The sequence below is a fragment of the Sitophilus oryzae genome, unplaced genomic scaffold (genome assembly GCF_002938485.1).
Source record: "Sitophilus oryzae breed Bouriz unplaced genomic scaffold, Soryzae_2.0 scaffold_1167_pilon_pilon, whole genome shotgun sequence".
NCBI lineage: Eukaryota > Metazoa > Arthropoda > Insecta > Coleoptera > Curculionidae > Sitophilus > Sitophilus oryzae.
In genome coordinates this window covers 3,089,379-3,111,462 of record NW_022145801.1, presented here as the reverse complement: position 1 = coordinate 3,111,462, position 22,084 = coordinate 3,089,379, and the positions used below count along the sequence as shown (strand labels likewise).

The following is a 22,084-nucleotide window of genomic DNA, read 5'->3' as shown; positions in this document are numbered from 1 at the left end:
ATACCTGTGATTGATGCCAACTGGCGTGTTGATGCTTCTGGGTTGACCAATACCTGACCAATAACTTCCATCTGCATTTCTTCATTCGGTACCCTGGGCCCTGTCCTTTTTATATTTTTGACCGATCCAGTTTCTTGAAACTTTAGAATCAAATGTCTAACATAAACGTGACTTACGTTTTTGTCCGGATTTCTCTCATTGAAAGCACGGACCGTTCTCAAATAGCACCTACCTTCAGCACCATAAAGAAAAACTATTTGAATTCTTTCTTCCACAGTATAAACCATTTTTCTTTCAAATAAGCGAATCAAATAAAGGTTTAAAATACCACCAAATTTGCAAACGATTGAAAATCGATAGAAGACAAAAAGGCAAAAACGCAAAGATATGCCGTTTTAAGATTCCTGTTTGTTGAAAGAAAAAAATAATTGATAAGGAAGAATTTGCTTATCGCAAAATTAGGCTGAACGATTAGTAAAACATCTTTGTGTTGCCTTTTTTCTTATCTACATTTTTTATTTTTAGCTTCAAAATGGCAATGGTTTCAAAATGGATGAGATTAGAAGTGAGGGGGTGGCACCTAGGGATGGGTCGGGGTGGTTTGAAAAATACCTCATTTGCCTCATTTAGCTGGGTCCCAATTTGTAACTTATGCTAATAAAAATCACTTTTTTCATTAATATCCACCTAATTTTTCGTGTAAGGGGTAGTTTTTCAATTTCACCTTTAAAACTTTATGATCACCATTTAGCATTTTTCATGGACTTTCCAAAAAGGCGCCACAAGATTTTCGTATAACGCGCGCGCGGTCGTCATTATAAATATTATAGACATCTTTATTTCTATAATAATTATAATAGCTTCGGGCAATTGCACGGCCAACATATTCTACTAATTTAAATACTCTATACTTAAGTACATTGTTTATGACACGGTCACCCATAATAAGTATTGATAGGTAATTGAATAGATCATTTATGACAAAGTTGTTGAATAGGTGCCTTTATAGACACTAACTGAAACAACTGACTTAGTTTTACATGCCATCTCACAACTTTTTTTAGTATTATTTAAAGTTATTTTATTATTTTAGTGTTTTATTTTTTTTTTGATATTTCAATAAATTATATTTTGTTTGTTACAGATTGATACAATAGATACGCAACAAAAGAACGGCTTTTCAACCGATACCCTAGAAACGTCAACATCACCTTTATTAGAAAACGGTAAGTAATTTTTAATTATTTATAGTTTTAAACAACAATTATTGCAAAATATACTATTAAAGAAAAAACTCCAAGTGCTTAACTAATAAATAAACAACTCTGGTGTTGGTATGTATATATCGTATGATTTTTTAATTCTGAGTTAAGGTATTACGAATTATTGATATACCATTTATTCCCTGAAACAAATACACATTCTATATTAACAGATAAAAAATATCGAACAATATTTTCAAATAAAATAAGTGCAGTGAAAAGAAATGAAATAAATTAACTATAGTCATTAAAATAAAACATTATAAACAAACGTTTTAAATAAATTAGGGGCAACCTAGCAATTTAAAACCAAAGCAGGGAAAGCAGGGAGTATTTGGGTCGAAAACTAAATACTCTGAATCAATGGGCACCTACCCCAGCATCTCTCAGGCAGAAATCTAGATTATTAAAAAATGCGTACAATTTATCTTAGATAGGAACTATCGAAAACAGGAAATAGCCATCTTCTCCGATAGTCAAGCAGCACTAAACGCAATCAACTTAGTATTGCAATCAATTAGAAGTTGGCCAAAGAATGCCTAGAGAAGCTGAGAAAAGTCTTACTCTGGGTGCCTGCCCACCAAAGGATAAAAGGCAATGAAAAAGCATCTAGCTAGAAAGGGAGCGAACGCTCTACTAATTGAACCAGAACCGTTCTGTTTTCCAAGCGGTAACCATCTAAAAGCGGAAATGAAGAACCTGAAAGACTCCATCCGTAACCTGGAATGGGAGTCCTCCAACGGTCTAAGACACTCGAAAAAGTTCCTCAGAGCTTACGATCGAGAAAAATCCTCCAAGATTTTCCATGATTTAAATAAAAACAATCTTCGGATTGTCACTGGGTCTCTAACAGGACACTGTCTCCTCAACACCTCAGTAGGCTTAAGCTGAGAAACAACAATGCAGATTCTGTGAGGAAAATGGGGAAACACCAGACCACCTTATCACTGAGTGCGCCGAGACGACGACCGTTCGTGCCATGAACTTTGATACCGCTGATATCGAGGATGGAGAGCTGATCTCTGTAGAGCCGTCTCAGATACTGGCTTTTGTTAAAGCCCTGAGACTTTATTATGAGTTATTATGTATATTTTATAACTCGTTATAACTCAAGAAAGAGGAACACGCAATAGATCTGTAAGGTCGCGGTGGTTAACTCCCCTCCTAAACGTTCTACATTCTACATTCAATAACCTAGCATTTTTCTGTTTGCATTTTGTTTGTATATTTCAGATAACTTTGCTTTATAAAGTAGTATTTGTCAGTGATTATAATAATAAGTATTATGCCAATTTTTCTGTAATCAAAAACAAAGTGTAAATCATAGTAAGTAAAATTATGAAAATCTATGTTATAATAATTATTATGAGTTATACAGGGTGAGTCTTAAATAAGTGCAAATATTTTTAGGGGTAGTACATTTTAATCCCAGAAACATGTCTATGAGGGTTTTCTCGAAAAAAAAATTAAAATTTGTAATTTTTTGAAAAAAATTTTGGAATTTTTTTTAGTTTTTAGTTAAAAAACATAATTGCTTGATAATATGGGAACATAAGTAGTAGAAAAAAAAACAGAAAAGATTCAGTGGTTATCAAAATTCAAGCAAAAAATTGTTTTATAATTTTCAAAGTAAAATAACTCGGTTATTTTAGACTTATTTGAAAAACGGCAAAGAGAAAATACGTTTCTTTTATCGAGATCTACTAGCCCTGAAAATATTTACATTTATTTAAGACTCACCCTGTGTAATTTATTAAAATCTAAATTTTAGATTACCCATTAATTGATAAAGAGATTATTATTTTGATAAGACGTTTATTTATTTATTTATTGAGTGTTAGGGGGTGCAAACAGTACGTAGTACCAAAATAGCATCCACAATATACTTAAATCAGCAAGTAATATACAATAAAACATAAAGATATACATATACAAAATGGAACATAACAAAAATTATTTGTGACAGTTCTATAGAGGTAGTTCTCCATCTCCAATATCAGTCTTCACGTACCAAAATTCATGGCACGAATGGTTGTCGTCTCGGCGCACTCAGTGATGAGGTGTACTGGTGTTTCCCCATCTTCCCCACAGAATCTGCATTCGCCGTTTCTTCTTAGTTTCAATCTACTGAGGTGTTCATTGAGGAGACAGTGTCCTGTTAAAAACCCCGTGACAATCCGAAGATTGTTCTTACTTATCTTATATTACGAAGATCTGTGATTTTTCTTGATCATAAGCCCTCAGAAACTTCTTCGAGTGTCTTAGACCGTGGCAAGATTTCCATTCCAGGTTGCGGATGGAATCTTCCAAGTTCTTGAGTTCCGCCTTGAGTTGGTTACCACTTGGAAAGCAGAACGGTTCTGGTCCAGTTAGTGGAGTGTTCGCTCCTTTCTAGCTAGATTATTGCTTTTTCATTGCCTTCTATCCCTTGGTGAGCAGGCACCCAGAGTAGGAGGACTTTGTTTTCTTTGCCTAATTTATTCAGCTTCTCTATGCATTTTTGACCAATTTCGAATTGATTGATACTGAGTTGATCGCTTTTAACGCTACTTGACTATCAGACAAGATGGCTATTTCTTGTTTCTGATAGTTCCTATCTAAGATAAGCTGTACGCATCTTTCGATAGCGTAGATTTCTGCCTGTAGGATACTAGGGTAAGTGCCCATTGGTTCGGAGTATTTAGCTCTCCGAATACTCCGATCCCTGTTCCCGTATTGGTTTTGGAAGCATCAGTATACCAAGTTATGGTATGGTCTTTTAACTGCTGGGCAAGCGTTTCGCTCTTCCAATCCTTTTTATTGCTCAATATTACATTGAGATGTTTCTCAAAGTTGTACGTTCTTGGCATATCGTCCACTGGGAGTTGCAGGAGTGGTATTTCCTTTTTGAGGGTGTTCCAAGCCCCTGATCTGACAATTCTCCCAGTACTAATTCCGTTAGTGGCCATTCTAATCATTGTCGCATTGGCATAACTACCGACGACAATGTGCAGTGTTGTTAGATCTAGAATGACCTCCATTGCTGCTGTTGCATTCCGGGTTTCTTTCGATTAACGGTTTCCTTGCAAATCTTGCATTGTTTATTCATTTTGACTTAGTATTGGTTTCGTATAAAAACTTGCTTTATTAAAAATTTTAACGACGGTAAACACTCTGACCGCGATGTTTACCGTGTGAGTGTCTACCTACTGTGTATACTAATATTATTAATAATTTTTCTTAACTCTCAAAATTTTAAATTTCAATTAACAGTGTGTAGAACAATTTGTTTATATTTCAGATTAAATAATAAACGTTATCAGAGCTGTCATAATCTCTGGTAATAAATCTGATGCGGTCGCTAGTTTGGGTTTGTTGTGACAACAATATTGCCTGCTTTATTTACACCGTAGATATAATCTTCCTCTATTACAGACCGTTTAGAAACAAGAGAGATAGTGGTTTAACTAAGGTATTAATTTTACGCTTGTAATAACGGTTTACCACTTATTGTGATAAGTAAATAGTGAGATATAGTAATTTAATTTCGAATATTTTAGAACTAAAAGATATACTATTAAATAAAGGTTTTCTGAACAAATTAACGAAGAAAAAATTATACAGAAAATTAATTTTTAAATAAATTAGGTCTGAAACTAAACCATCTTTCAGACAGCACGCTTTAGTGGAGTGCCCTTAAGCCCTTATGGGATACAAACCTCGGAATTCATTTACTGTGAACGATTTTTTATAAATATTTTGGCATTGTATTGTTAATAAAATATATTACAACGTTTACCCATTTAAATTCGTTGCTTTCACTTTAGTATTTAAATAAACACACATATACAAATGCATACCTACAAGATGGCTCCGTGTTCCGAAAAAGTTCTGTATCAGGGTTTCTATATGAGATTTTCACTCCAAATCTCTTACAAAATATGTGTTTAATAGTAGTTTACATTTCAAAAATATTTTTATATACAGGGTGTCCCAGAAATGAGTGCAGATATTTTAAGGGGTGGTAGATCTGGTCAAAATAAACTTATTTTCTCTTTACCATTTTTAAAATAAATTGAAAATAACCGAGTTATTTAACTTTGAAATTTTAAAAAAATAATCGCAACATTTTGAGGACCGCCGGCAGATATTGACAACTACATCCAATTACCCGGATCTAGCCCGGATTTCAGTTAATTCGACGCACTGTGTTGCCATATGGACAAGAAAGTATATGTTTAAAAGTAAGTTATAAAATCAGAACACCTGAGGAGTTTGCAGAGATGCATTACATTTTTAAGATTGTGATATTATTACATAAAATAAATTAAAAGTTAAATTTTTAAAAGTTAAAAAAGTTAAATTAAAAAACTTACCCAACATTAAAAAAGATACTTATGGCAGATCAATGTAACTGCGACAGTTCTCTTTTTCGATGCACACTTAACTAAAATACACTTCATTGTGCTGCTTTACTTGTACATGCTATTATAAAAACTGTTAAAATAACAGTCCCCATTTTTAACTTAACACATTATTTTCATATAGGCTTCATCACAATTTGAACCGCTGATTTACAAAACACCTTGAAAAGCACACATTACACATTACTTTGAATACCTTTCTGAATAAATAAATGTTGAATTATTGTCTCTTACCGCCACTTTACGAACTACTTTCAATCTAAGAAAATACATGTTTCACTCAACAATTTTAAATACGTATTTTGTTTTTTCGCTATCTTTTCGATGTATTTCGACAATTCCGTCGACAGCCCAACCGTCGGCAAAAACAGTCGCGCATTACTGGTTGGTAACTGCTCACTGCTCCTTTGTCGCGCCGGCGTGTCGAGCTTGCGTCATGCGAGGTTGCCGTAGTTTCAACAATTTCAAATTCAAGACACTCGAAGCAATCAAATTCTTATTAAATTTTAAAAATAAAACAGAAAAACATGAAAGGAAACAAACAAAACACAAATGAATTGATTATTGATAAGGTCACAAAAAAGAAATTTCTAAAATGTTTATCGTAATACAGAATTCAATATATCGAAAACAGCCCGACGAATAATCAATTCATTTTTGTTTTGTTTGTTTCCTTTTCTGTTTCTCTGTTTTATTTTTAAAATTTAATACGAATTTGATTGCTTCGAATGTCTTGAATTTGAAATTGTTGTAACTACGGCAACGTTGCTTAACATCGTCGTCTGACGCAAGCCCGCCACGACGGCGCGGCTCTAAGGACCAGTTGACACGTGGCACTCTTGGCCGACGCGCGACGGTTGGGCTGTCGAAATACATCGAAAAATAGCGAAAAAACAAAATACGTATTTAAAATTGTTGAGTGAAACATGTATTTTCTTAGATTGAAAGTAGTTCGTAAAGTGGCGATAAGAGACGGTATTCAAAGTAATGTGCGCTTTTCAAGGTGTTTTGTAAATCAGTGGTTGAAATAAAACAGAGAAACATGAAAGAAAACAAACAAAACAGAAATTAATCGATTCTAAATTACGATAAACATTTTAGGAATTTCTTTTTTGTGACCTGGTTGTGAATAATATGATGAATCATTTTCGTAAACGTCATAAACGTAATGTTTTAGCCTTTTAGTTAATTTTCGGTGGTTTTTGTTAAGTTTTCATTGAAAGGGTAAGTACTAAAAATAATTAATGTGTTTTTTTTCTATAATAATTATTAGTAATGAGCACTGATAAAAGATTAAATTTAACATTCCTAATTTTTGAGTAGAAATTTGTCTATGAATTTATAAATGTAGAACTATGTAGAATGTGGATAACATAGGAGGTTGCAACACTGCAAGGTTTAGATACACCGTAGAGAAATCTCAGGTGAATAAACAAGTGGCACTAAAATGTGTTTTCAAATTTCCCGGAAAATGTCAAGAAAAATTTTAAATTTTCAACATTTTTTTTTCGCAAAAAAAACCTCATAGGCGTGTTTCTGGGGTTGAACTATACTACCAGTTAAAATATTTGCACTTATTTCTGGGACACCCTGTATATACAGGGTGAGTCAAATATATTTTTACACTTAAGTTTTAGTTTTTCAAATAAAATGCTTTATATTTGTTTAGTTCAGTGAATCTGCTATAAAATTTCGGTTCCAAAAATACCTTAACTCCATAGAGTATACTGAGTGGTTTTTGAATTATGACCACGTTCATAAGGACGTCAATCTAGATGTCTAGGAACCTTCGTATGAGAACTTCTAATCGAGACGATCGACTTATTGTAAGTTTATCGCTAAGAAACCGCCGTTTGCTAGCTTTTCAAATTTATAATGAATTGCACCTAAGGAAGGTACATATTATTAACTAACGGACTATAAGAAGAAGACTAAATGAAGCAATTCTTATGCCAAGAATGCCTGCTTCGGGACCAGAACTTACTAGATCTGTTGACGAGGACTAAAAGCAAAGGCATGGTTTTAAGCTCAGTGAATGTAAAAATTACAAAAAAATGTTAGTTTGTTATAAAGCAAATATCTCCAACAAAAATAAAGATAATGAGACGAACCAAAAAAACTATCGAGAAAAGATGTATCTACATGATAAAATTATTTCTAAATTTCTTGCTGTTTCAACATATTCCACAGGGTGTTTCAAACTTTCACCAAAATATCAACATTTTGTTTAATAATATTACAATAATTAACAGATGGAGAGTTTCATTTTTAATTTAGGGATACTAAAAAGTCAAATAATTTGGCTATATACTGCTTAAAAAATCATCAAAATCGGCCCACTAAAACAAACTTTAAATTACATCAAAGTTTTAAAGTGCCCATTTTTCGTGCCGGTGAATGTATTTCAAAAACTATACATTTTAGTTATATACTTTTCTAATGAAACTTGCCTTTATTTTTTTACTAGAATCCAAAAATCAATTAATATATAGGGTGTTCCATGACAAAAAACACAATTTTGATGTGTAACTTTTTTTGCGGACACCCTGTAGAACCCTACATAATTTTAGAAAATATTTTCAATTGACTTACATAAGCTCACAAAATTTCACTTCAATACAAACTTTTGTTCTCCTTGCAAAAACCGCGTTGTATATGACGCGCCACCCTATATAATTTAATTTCAATCAAAATTTCAATGATTAGAATATAAGCAGAATAGGTATAGCTTATGCATTAGATTTATTTCTTTCAATAAATTTAGTTAAAAAAAATTAATAAATCAAAAAATTAAGAAGGAAATAACTAAGAATTTACTAAAATTACTAAAATAAAAAATTAAAAGCAACAAAAAAAATGGGTAAACATTTTAGTATTTTATCTATAAAACACAATAAAAAAGGTTTAAAAGGTTTTTTTTTGTTAGTCGTTAAGAAAGATAAATCGGTGAAAGTTCATAAAACATGACCACCCAAAAAAAAAAGAAAAAAGAAAAGCAGAAAAGTACTTTGCCAGAATGGTCCTGACAGCCTAGGCAACGCAACTCTCTCCTGAAAAGGAGAGTTTAAGAAGAAAGAAGAAGAAGAAGCTTGAGGCTTGTCAATATTATAGGTTATAAATTTGTGTCAAATTATGTCAAATAATCTGCGTTTTAGAAGATTATAAACATATGCGATTTTTTTTTGTAATTTTTTTCGCGTTTTTACGTGTGTTTTGTGTCTTTTGAGGCTGTGGATGAAAATCGAGGGAAAATGAAGTGTAGACCCAGTGCAGAGTTTATAGTTAATATTCGGTTCCCAGACAGAAAGTCTTATACACCAATAAAGTTACCATCAATAAAGTTTGTATATCATATCGTATATGGTACTAAAAACAGGAGTAGCGACAAATGTGTAAAATAACGACATCACACGATAAGTAAACAATGGATTTTAGTCAAAAGTATAGTCGAAAGATAATGTCAAAAGATAATGGTTAAAAAAATTACCTAAGATTAAAGTTAGCTAATCAACTTTAAGGTATAAAATTCAGTAAGTATTGTTATTAAGAAAATATTTTGTTTTATTTATGTTGTGTTTTATTTATTCCTGTGCAATACTAATTTTCTTTATTTGTACATAAGTTATATTGAAAATTTAATAATAAACGCAGGAAGTTTCTTAAAGCTTGAAAATAAGAAATAGTTCTTTTTTATATACCGGGTGCATCTCAAAAGTGGCTCACCCCTATAACTTTTTCATTTTTTCAGATAAAAAAACGAGATTTGCTATGTTAGTATATGACGTAAATTTTTTTTGATTGACGTATTCAATTGTTTTTAGTCACTTCCTGTTTCACTGGAAATGACTACAACTTTTGATTTTTAAATGGCACCCTCGCTATTTTTTTACTTTATTTGGTAGAAAATGACACTCTGAATAGAATTACATATCATATGTTAACTTTTGACATTTTTGCTTTTAAAAAATCTTATTTTAAATTTCTATTTAGAGTGCTATGGTTGCGTTAAAAGCACTAATTTTTATTCAAGGAGCCTTGGAAAAATAGATTTGATCGTATAATGTTTTTGTGTCTTGTCCTGGTCGGTTGAAAGATGCACAAATCGTATTTTTAATCATATCTCAATTTGTTCAAATGGAACGAGGGTGGCTCATAGGCGCACTCTTTAATTTGGAAAAAGCATTTTTTTACGAATAATTTGGTACCACACACTAGGTATTTCGAGTCAAATTATCGTTATGAACCGCATGTTACAATTTCAAATTAACCATATGAGAAAATTTCAAAAGTTGACATACGATATGTCATTCTATTCAGAGTGCCATTTTCTATCAAATAAAGTAAAAAAAAATACCGAGGGTGCCATTTAAAAATCAGAAGTTGTAGTCATTTCCGATTAAACAGGAAGTGACCTCTCAAATCAAATGATATGAGTCATTCCAGATCATTCGGCCAATCATACGTAGTCAATCATCAGAGCAGTGCTAACCTTAAATATTAAATTAGTTAGTTCCTACCTAGAATTTTCATCCGTTCAAAAAATACACAAAACTTAATAACCGGGAAAAATCTGACGGATATTTTTGACGGACGCATTTTATTTTCTCATTAAAATATAAATGAAATTCTATTTTAAAAATGCTTCATGCTCGCTTAACTAGCATCCCGTTTAAATTTTTACTCCTTTTATTTCGGTATAAAAATGGAGTCGCGCCGAGAATTAAAAAATGTAATTAAGTAGAAATACTAACAAACTGAAACGCGTTTACTTTGAGCTATAAGGGAAAACTGATTTGAGTTCATTAAAAAATATTTTTCTGGTTTGCGTAAACTCCAGATTTATATAACGTTAGTGAAATGAAGTTGTAATATTTGTATATTGTATTGTACTCCTCTTTAGTTAGAAATTTGTGAACACCCTGTACATTATTTTTTAGGAATAATTCTTGTGCTGACTTTGAAGCCAGAGAAATAAACTTTACTAAAAAAAATTATTGCTTCTTTAAATGTATACAGGGGTATCAAATATTGCTGGTCTATTTTAAATATCTATTTTATATAAAAACTTTGTTATTTCAAATACAACACTATGTATTTTTTTAAATAAATCGAGGCAGATTTAAGTGCTCGTTAAAACTATATTAGGGTTTCCTATACCTGTCTGGCTCAGATTTTGAATAAAAAGCGATTTTTCAATAAAATTGTAATCAAGATGGCTGGTATGACCATGGCAACTTTCGAGTTACACTTAGTAGCTATTTTTGAAGTCGATATTAGTTTATGGACTTTATTTAAATTTATAACAGGTTATTTTTATTTAATTTACCTACAATAAGGTTAATAAGTAAGTATTTATTACTTTATTAAGAAAAATGAAGCAGTATCTGGCAGAAAGAATGGATTTGTTACTATACTTTGTTTTTTTTTCTCAGGTAAGATTTCGACAGACGATGACAGAAGAAAAGCAGATGACGTCCCATACCAATCTATTTATTTTACTAAAAAAAGTTTCTAATAATTTTTAAGTTAACTATGGATGGGTTTAAATATAAATTCGTCATGCGTCGTCACTTGTTGTTTTTAACCGTTTTATTGGTTTATTTCAAAAATGACAGATCGTATTTCAATTTTATTGGTTTGACGGAACGATGAACAACAAACGGACGCCGATGCGTATGAACTCGCCTTTAGATTTTTGACGTTTGTCAAAGTCTTGCCAAATATAAGTTATAATTTTGTGACAACTTGTGTCAAATACCCTGCCTTTTGGAAGATGATGCATTTTGATTCGTGCTATTACGTGTGTTTTGTGTCTTTTGAAGTCAAGTGGAGGAAAAATCGAGTGAAAATTAACTGTAGAACCCAGAGCACAGTTTATTTGAGTTTATGGTTAATACTCGCTGCCCAGGCAGAAAGTCTTAAACAGATACACCAAGAAAGTTACTATCAATAAAGTTCGTATACCATCTCGTCGTAGATAAGTGCATCTCGAATATGGTAGAAGGACCATACTAAACCCATACTAAAAACTGGAGTAGCTGTAAAATATCGACATCACACGATAGGTAAATAATGAATTTTAGTACTGCAGAAAAATAATGTCAAAAGGTACTGGTTTAAAAAAATTAAGATTAAAGTTAATTAATCAACCTGTGAGGTATAAAATTTGGTAAGTGTTATTATTAATAAAATGGTTTGTTTTATTTATATTGTTTTATTTACTCCTGCGGAATATTACAAATTTGTATTTGTACATAAATTATATTGATAAATATAATCATAAATGCGGGAAGTTTCACAAAGCTTGAAAGTAAAAAATAGTTCTTTTTTATATTTTTTGGTATGTGGTGTCTTGTTTTTGTTTGTTTTGTATTAACACATACCGTTTTTTATTAAATAAAATAACTCGATTACATTTTTCAGTTTTGTACAGTTTTTTCACAATATTTTGAAGTTACTTGTCAGTCAAATTTTAAATACATATATTAATTTCCTGCTATGCGTTCCAGTTGTACCAACTTTTTTCTTTGTAAAATAAAATAAACTACTTTGAAATTAAAATGACAGACACATCTATCACTATCTGACTATAGTGATTTTATTTTTTGAGGACAAATGGCTTGTTGGCTGCTGAAGGGTTTATGCTCAAAGATATCCAAATAGGAATTTTTTTGACAATCGTTCCTTTGAAAAACTAACTCTTATTTCGCTGAGCTTGTGGTATATGAAAACCCTATTAGGCAGAAACCTGTCGTTGGAAGTGAAGAAAATGAATTGGCCTTAATTGTTATAGAAAATCCAATTTATCTACAAGTCATCGTAATATACATCAAAAAGGCCTACTTCTTTATTTTTCTTGATAAAATTATAAATAATACTTACTCTAAACTATTGTAGGTAAATTAAATAAAAGTAAACTGTTATAAATTTAAATAAGGTCCATAAACTGTTGTCGATTTTGAAAATAGCTACTAACTGTCACTAGCAAATTGCAATGGCGACACCAGCCATCTTGATTGCCATTTTATTGAAAAATCACTTTTTATTAGAAATCTGAGCCAGATAGGTGTAGGAAACGCTAATATAGTTTGAAAGAGCATTTAAATTTGCTTCGATTTATTTTTAAAAAAATACATAGTGTTGTATTTGAAGTAACGAAATTTGTATGTAAAATAAATATTTAAAATAGACCAGCAATTTTTGATACCCCTGTATAAATTTAAGGAAGCAATCAGTTTTAAACTTAATAAAGTTTATTTCTCTGGCTTCTAAGTCAGCACAAGAATTAAATCTGAAAAGTAATGTACAGGGTGTTGACAATTTTTATTATAACATGCCATATAAATATATATATATATATATATATATATATATATATATATATATATATATATATATTTTATATATATATATATATTAAATATATATATATATAAATCCATAAGAAAAACCAAAGCATTTAAACATATTAAACCCTTATAATAAATGCCTTATTTTATGCCCAAGAATCCAAAAATTAAATAAAATACCGGGTGTTCCATAAGAAAAAATATAACTTTGATATGGATCTTAGTTCTGATACACCCTGTACATTTGAAAATAATTTTAAAATATGCACATCACCTCTCTACATATACCCTCAGAAATGTATGTTTCTAGATCTTTCCGTTTTCGTATAATCAACCGAGGCGGATGAGGTGCGCCACCCTGTATTTTAACTTGTTTTTGAAAAATAACAACTTTGAAATAAATTAAACCAAAAACTGGTAAATAAAAAACAAAGAAAATACGATCAAAATTAAAAGGTAATAATTTGGCGTGATCTGTAAGAGTTTTTGAAATGACGTTTTAATTTTAAAATTATGAAGACGTAGGCTTTAAAAGAGATAAAAGATCGGACCAGATAACTTAATTTGAATATAAATTTTCCGGGTATTCTGAAACTCAATAAATTGAACAAACTGTAGCTTGGTTGATTTAGGCTTTGTTGATTTATAGAAAATAAAATTGAAAAGTAATTAGATCAAATATTCTTAAAGATCGTATCTAATTTATTTTAGTATGTTTATTAAAAGTGTTACTACAATAATATTTTTATGATGCTTATCATAATTTTGTTTTAATATAATAAAAAATATAACCTACGTTTATAAGTCATATACCCAATTTTTTTATGTAATTTCATATTAGTTTCTAGCATTCTTTTGGTATTGTGGTCACAGTCTATTCATACCCAGCCTACCGACCAATCATTTGCATGAATATCTCCGTACCTTCCTAGATATTCGTTTAACTTTTGTATTAAGTCGAATTCTGAGCTCCATAGAAGCTTCGTTTAAAAAAATCGAACAAAAAATATTAGCAACTTGTATTGAATAAGCTGTCATTGAGATTATTTCGTCTTAATCGCATTTTTTAAATAGTTTCTAATAAATTAATATTTTTTTAATTTTTAAAAGATTTTGTGTAGTAGAATGTCGTTCAAAAAGTATTATTGGAAGCATATTTTCACTTCTATCATCTTAATTATATTAAAATCAAAACTTGATGACAACTCAAATTCACAATACTATTTATTTACAAAATAAATACCAGATAATTTATATTTATTAAAAGTTAACAGTATTCTTAAATTTTTATTTTTATCTTTTCAGATCCGTGTTTGTCCCACTACTGTCCTAGTGGAAGAGAATGTGTAGTTCGTGACGACAGACCCGAATGCGCATGTTCAAAAAAATGCGTACCGCGCAGACCAGTCTGCGCATCGGACGGTACAGTGTATCTAAGCCATTGTCATATGCACAGTACAGCTTGTAGCACAAAACAGAGGCTCACACAAATGCCATCTAATTTCTGTACCAAACTCGGCAATGATGGTAAGAGTTAGACTTATTAATAGAACATTATAATAAGTAATTTAATATAATTTATCTTATATTTGATTACTATAGATGCGATAAAAAAACTTATAGAAACAGTAGTAGAGATTGTAATAGTTTGGTTGGCAATAAGTTTAAGAAATTCGAATATACAGGGTGAGTCTTAAATAAGTGCAAATATTTTCAGGGTTGGTAGATCTCAATAAAAGAAACATATTTTCTCTTCACTGTTTTTCAAATAAGTCCAAAATAACCGAAATGTTTTACTTTGAAAATTTCTAAAAAATTGATTTTTTGCTTAAATTTTGAGAACCACTGAATCCTTTCTGTTTTTTATTCTGGTAAATTTAATTTACTACCTATTGCCATATTATCAGGAAATTATGTTTTTAACTAAAAACTAAAAAAAATATTTTTTTTTCTAAAAATTCCAGATTTTCAAAAAAAAAATTCGAGAAAAAACCTCATAATCATGTTTCTGAGTTCAAAATATACTACCACTAAAAATATTTGCACTTTTTTAAGACTCACTCTGTATATTGGCTGTTCTCACTAGCGTCAAAACAAACCAAAAATTATTTTTTATTATTTTGTTAATAAAACGCATATTAAGATATCATAAACTAACTTTATTTCTAAAAAATGTTTGTAAGAAGCTACCGAATATACAATAAAATACATTTGAAAGTAGTAGTAAGAAGTTTCAAATATTTTTATGAATTTAAAAGTCAAAATATATCTTTATCCTATTGTTCCGTCTTTGTTTGCTGCTTCCTAGCTAACAGTATTTTCAAATCGCCTAAATATACGTTTCTATTATTTAAGAAATAATTAAACTGTGTTTTAAATGTTACTTCTCCGATTTCGTTAAATTTTCAATATTGTTTTAAAATGCCGGGATGGAAATAAGCTGTTATTATGTAAATATTTATTTTCTATATTGAGCACTATAGTTTTATTAGAAAAAGTAATTTTTTCATTGAAACATATGTGAACCCTACAAATAAAGTAGAAAACTATAAACACACTAAACCTAAAATTTTCTAACACAGTTTCTACAACTATTGCTCCGTATTGTCATAACTTTTGTTTTGAAAAATTCATGAAAAAATAGTAAATCTATCGAGGAATGCCAGTTACCTTATGACAAAAATAAAAGGCAAAAAGTATCAAACCCATATTTTATAGTTCGGTAGAAAACGAACAGTCGCTGGTTCTATTAGATCTACGTCTAAAATGAAAGATAAATTTATTTACGCGCTTGTAACCAGAGCGAATCGATCCAATACGGTCGAACGGCAAAACCGCAAAAAAATGTTATCTCGGTTACATAATTTATTTGATTGTGATGCGCCATTCTCCGTTAATTTATCAAAATCCTTGAAAGGAGTAAATCAACATTGTTCGGTAATTTTAAACGCAATTTTAGTTATAAATTTAGTTGCTTTATCAGTTTAGTGTATAAGTTTTAGAACGTTGGTAGTAATTGAACCAATTGTGCCAATCACTAAACCTAAAATTCTCTAACACAGTATGGCATACTATTGCTCTGTATTATTACTGACATTTTGAAAAAAACATAGAAATATGAGAGAAATAGTAAATCTATAGAGAAATGCCAGTTACCTTAAGTTAAAAATAAAAGGCAAAAAGTATCAAACCCATATTTTATAGTTCGGTAGAAATCGAACCAGTCGCTGGTTCCATTAGATTTACGTCTAAAATGAAAGATAAATTTATTTTTTGGCAGTCGCTTGTAACCAGAACGAACCGATCCAATACGGTCGAAAGGCAAAACCGCAAACAAAATGTTATCTCGGTAACATAACTTATTCGATTGGGATGCGCTGTTCTCCGTTAATTTATTAAAATCCTTGAAAGGAGTAAATCAACATTGATCGGTAATTTTAAACGCAATTTTAGTTATAAATCTAGTTACGTTTGTCAGTTTAGTGTATATGTTTTAGAACGTTGGTAGTAATTGAATCAATTGTGCCAATCACTAAACCTAAAATTCTCTAACACAGTATGGCATACTATTGCTCTGTATTATTACTGTCGTTTTGGAAAAACATAGAGAAATAGTAAATCTATAGAGAAATGCCAGTTACCTTATGATAAAAATAACAGGCAAAAAGTATCAAACCCATATTAATTTTATGGTTCTGTAGAAATCGAACAATCGTTGGTTCCATTGGATCTACGTCTAAAATGAAAGATAAATTTATTTACTGGCAGTCGCTTGTAATCAGAGCGAATCTATCCAATATGGTCGAACGACAAAACCGCAAACAATATGTTATCTCGGTTACATAATTTATTTGATTGTGATGCGCGTGCTCTGTTAATTTATTAAACTCCGCCAAAGAAGTAAATCAACATTGATCGGTAATTTTAAACGCAATTTTAGTTATAAATCTAGTTGCGTTTGTCAGTTTAGTGTATAACTTTTAAAACGTTAGTTCTAATTGAACCAATTGTCAAACAAATCACTAAACCTAAAATCCTCTAAAACAGTATCGCCGACTATTGCTCTGTATTATAACTGATGTTTTGAAAAAACATAGAAAAATAGTAAATCTATAGAGAAATACCAGTTACCTTATGTTAAAAATAAAAGGCAAAAAATGTCAAACCCATATCTTATAGTTTGGAAGTCGAACAGTCGTTCGTTCCATTAGATCTACGTCTAAAATTAAAGATAAATTTATTTTCTGGCAGTCGCTTGTAACCAGAACGAATCGATCCAATATGGTCTATCAGCAAAACCGCAAACAAAATGTTATCTCGGTTACATAATTTATTGACTGTGATGCGCCGTTCTCCGTTAATTTATTAAAATCCGTGAAAGAAATAAATCAATATTAATCGGTAATTTCAAACGCAATTTTAGTTATAAATCTAGTTGCGTTTGTCAGTTTAGTGTATAAGTTCTAGAACGTTGGTAGTAATTGAACCAATTGTGCCAATCACTAAACCTAAAATTCTCTAACACAGTATGGCATACTATTGCTCTGTATTATTACTGTCATTTTGAAAAAAACATAGAGAAATAGTAAATCTATAGAGAAATGCCAGTTACCTTAAGTTAAAAATAAAAGGCAAAAAGTATCAAACCCATATTTTATAGTTCGGTAGAAATCGAACCAGTCGCTGGTTCCATTAGATTTACGTCTAAAATGAAAGATAAATTTATTTTCTGGCAGTCGCTTGTAACCAGAACGAATCGATCCAATACGGTCGAACGGCAAAACCGCAAACAAAATGTTATCTCGGTTACATAATTTATTCCATTGTGATGCGCCGTTCTCCGTTAATTTATTAAAATCCTTGAAAGGAGTAAATCAGCATTGATCGGTAATTTTAAACGCTATTTTATTTATAAATCTAGTTGCGTTTGTCAGTTTAGTGTATAAGTTTTAGAACGTTGGTAGTAATTGAACCAATCGTGCCAATCACTAAACCTAAAATTCTCTAACACAGTATGGCATACTATTGCTCTGTATTATTACTGTCGTTTTGAAAAAAACATAGAGAAATAGTAAATCTATAGAGAAATGCCAGTCTAATGCTAGTTTGGTAGAAGTCGAACAGTCGCTGATTCCATTAGATCTACGTCTAAAATGAAAGATAAATTTATTTTCTGGCAGTCATTTGTAACCAGAACGATTCGATCCAATATGGTCGAAAGGCAAAACCGCAAACAAAATGTTATCTCGGTTACACAATTTATTCGATTGCGATGCGCGGTTCTCTGTTAGTTTATTAAAGTCCTCGAAAGGAGTAAATCAGTATTTATTCGTAATTTTAAACGCAATTTTAGTTACAAATCTAAAATTCTCGAATTTAGAAAAGGCGTCCATTCTTCTCAAAGAGACCTAGTTTAACTGATTAGTCATTGGACACACTGATTGGACATTTTACAGATTAATGTGTGTCCAATCATGTTGATATGAAAAATAAATCTTATTTTTACGTGATGATTCCCCCCACGAGAGATAGCACATGTTTTTTTAAACACCCTGTATAGAGAAATGCCCGTTTCCTTATGTTAAAACTAAAAAGCAAACAGTATGTAAGCCATTTCCGATGCCATATTTTATATTTTGGTAGAAGTCGAACAGTCGCTGGTTCTATTAGATCTACGTCTAAAATGAAAGATAAATTTATTTTTTGGCAGTCGCTTGTAACCAGAACGAACCGATCCAATACGGTCGAAAGGCAAAACCGCAAACAAAATGTTATCTCGGTAAAATAACTTATTCGATTGGGATGCGCTGTTCTCCGTTAATTTATTAAAATCCTTGAAAGGAGTAAATCAACATTGATCGGTAATTTTAAACGCAATTTTAGTTATAAATCTAGTTACGTTTGTCAGTTTAGTGTATATGTTTTAGAACGTTGGTAGTAATTGAATCAATTGTGCCAATCACTAAACCTAAAATTCTCTAACACAGTATGGCATACTATTGCTCTGTATTATTACTGTCATTTTGAAAAAACATAGAGATATAGTAATCTATAGAGAAATGCCAGTTACCTTAAGTTAAAAATAAAAGGCAAAAGTATCAAACCCATATTTTATAGTTCGGTAGAAATCGAACCAGTCGCTGGTTCCATTAGATTTACGTCTAAAATGAAAGATAAATTTATTTTCTGGCAGTCGCTTGTAACCAGAACGAATCGATCCAATACGGTCGAACGGCAAAACCGCAAACAAAATGTTATCTCGGTTACATAATTTATTCCATTGTGATGCGCCGTTCTCCGTTAATTTATTAAAATCCTTGAAAGGAGTAAATCAGCATTGATCGGTAATTTTAAACGCTATTTTATTTATAAATCTAGTTGCGTTTGTCAGTTTAGTGTATAAGTTTTAGAACGTTGGTAGTAATTGAACCAATTGTGCCAATCACTAAAACCTAAAATTCCTCTAACACAGTATGGCATACTATTGCTCTGTATTATTACTGTCGTTTTGAAAAAAATAGAGAAATAGTAAATCTATAGAGAAATGCCAGTCTAATGCTAGTTTGGTAGAAGTCGAACAGTCGCTGATTCCATTAGATCTACGTCTAAAATGAAAGATAAATTTATTTTCTGGCAGTCATTTGTAACCAGAACGATTCGATCCAATATGGTCGAAAGGCAAAACCGCAAACAAAATGTTATCTCGGTTACACAATTTATTCGATTGCGATGCGCGGTTCTCTGTTAGTTTATTAAAATCCTCGAAAGGAGTAAATCAGTATTTATTCGTAATTTTAAACGCAATTTTAGTTACAAATCTAAAATTCTCGAATTTAGAAAAGGCGTCCATTCTTCTCAAAGAGACCTAGTTTAACTGATTAGTCATTGGACACACTGATTGGACATTTTACAGATTAATGTGTGTCCAATCATGTTGATATGAAAAATAAATCTTATTTTTACGTGATGATTCCCCCCACGAGAGATAGCACATGTTTTTTTAAACACCCTGTATAGAGAAATGCCCGTTTCCTTATGTTAAAACTAAAAAGCAAACAGTATGTAAGCCATTTCCGATGCCATATTTTATATTTTGGTAGAAGTCGAACAGTCGCTGGTTCTATTAGATCTACGTCTAAAATGGAAGATAAATTTATTTTCTGGCAGTCGCTTGTAACCAGAACGAATCGATCCAATATGGTCGAACGGCAAAACCGCAAAGAAAATATTATCTCGGTTACATAATTTATTTGATTGTAATTCATCGTTCTCCTATAGTTTATTAAAACCTGTAAAAGAAGTAAATCAACATTGATTTATAATTTTAAACAAAGTTTTAGATATAAATCTAGTTGCTTTTGTCAGTTTATTATATTAGTTTTAAAATGTTTGTAGAATTGAAGTTATATTGATATTCCACAGAGCGATCAACCATGATTAGCCGGTAATGCTGTTAGAGGATTTTAGGATTAGTGATTGATATAGATGCTTAAACAACTTATCGGTCACACCATTTTAGTAAAATACGTCAATTTGTTTTTTGGCTTTTTTAGCTTTATGAAACTTTACATGTTTTAAGTTGTTATTTGTGGAATCGGCATAAAAAAATTGTGTGTGCACTATGTGCGTATATTTGAAGTGAACCTTCTTACTTCCGTCTGTCTGCCTGTCCATCTGTTCGTCTGAGAATTCAATTCGAGTACCTCTATCAACGTACCGAGTTTGGTTCCAATCGACCCATAATTAAGAAAAATTCTGATGATTCCATCCATTTAGAGGCATCGGTTCGAAACTTCGAGGGTGTCTTCCAGTAGCCCGTCCCCAATCATTCCGAAATCGACCCACATTTTTCTTCAATATCAAATCCTTAGTCCTACCCTGATGGAGATATAAACGAAATGTCGTATCCAATTTTACAGGGTAGGACCCTGTGCACCGTCGCTTACATAGCCTACCCACCAAATTTGGTCGCGATCAGTCAACAACAAATTTCATTTAAATCGCACTACGAGTATATTTTGATTTCATTTATTGATGATGGATTTTTGTAGTACACGAAACGTCGTCAAAATATCATGAAAGGTTACGTTCTACATGAGTTTCATCCCCCTAGCTCACATAAGGCCCGAGTTACGACGCTACAAGAAAAAAAACAACGTTACCACTTTTCCTTCGCATCTTGTGTGTCACGGCCGTCCTGGTATAACCAAATAACACCGTTAAAAATATAAATATTTGATTCTGGTTCTTCAAAATAAATGTATTTTATTCTCAACGATTTCTTCAACATGTTTTCCAACGGACGTATTTGTTTTATTTTCAATTTAAGTTTAAAATAGATGCAGTTTCAACATTATAAAAGATGTACCAACATGCAAATGAAAATAATTTCAAATGTCTGCAGGTATGAAATTTTATAACATATATGAATTCTTTGCCTACATTTGAGTACATTCATATTTATACTGTAGCTTGAGCCTGATAAATGATCTCCGGTAGACCTTAGAAATGTGAAACGGAATACATATTATAATTATAAAGCAATATTACCATACAATAGTAAACTGCATACGATTATTATTTATGCTTCGATGAATATCAAAAAAGCTTCTGTAAAAAATTATATAGAGTGTTTCAAAAAACATGTGCCATCTCTCTTGGAAAGATTCCTCACATAAAAATAAGATTAATTTTTCATATCATAATAGGTTCGATTCCGCTTTGTTTCGTAGCTACAGGGTCTTAATGTCCTAATATTTTTTCGATTTATTACAATTTTCTTCCAAGTACTTTTACCGTTTTGAATGAAATTTTGAGGGTAGAAGTTACTATAAATGCAACATATTTTAAAGCTAAGAAAGTGTCGACAAATTCACCAGTGACGTGGATATGGGTTATCACTGGAATAATTTTCTAAAAAAAAGCATGTACGCCACTGACTTTTTTCTCCTGTTAGCGAAATAGTGCATGCAGTTTAATGCCAATTGAAAGTCTCTTTAATATTTTGTCGATTTCGCCTCCTTGATGAGACAAACGCAATTTTATTAATTTGTCTTGACCCGAGTCTAAT

The 22,084-nt window shown here is 31.2% G+C and overlaps 1 protein-coding gene across 1 annotated transcript in view; it reads left to right on the top strand.

The window, feature by feature from the left end:
* Positions 1-22,084, top strand: part of LOC115888778 (follistatin-related protein 5-like) — a 198,144-nt gene that overhangs the window by 157,729 nt on the left and 18,331 nt on the right. Inside the window, exons 2-3 of the mRNA XM_030908621.1 lie at positions 1,145-1,226; positions 14,320-14,541. Of these exons, the coding sequence (XP_030764481.1) occupies positions 14,463-14,541 (79 nt within the window). The 5' untranslated portion in view covers positions 1,145-1,226; positions 14,320-14,462. The remainder of the gene's footprint in view (positions 1-1,144; positions 1,227-14,319; positions 14,542-22,084) is intronic.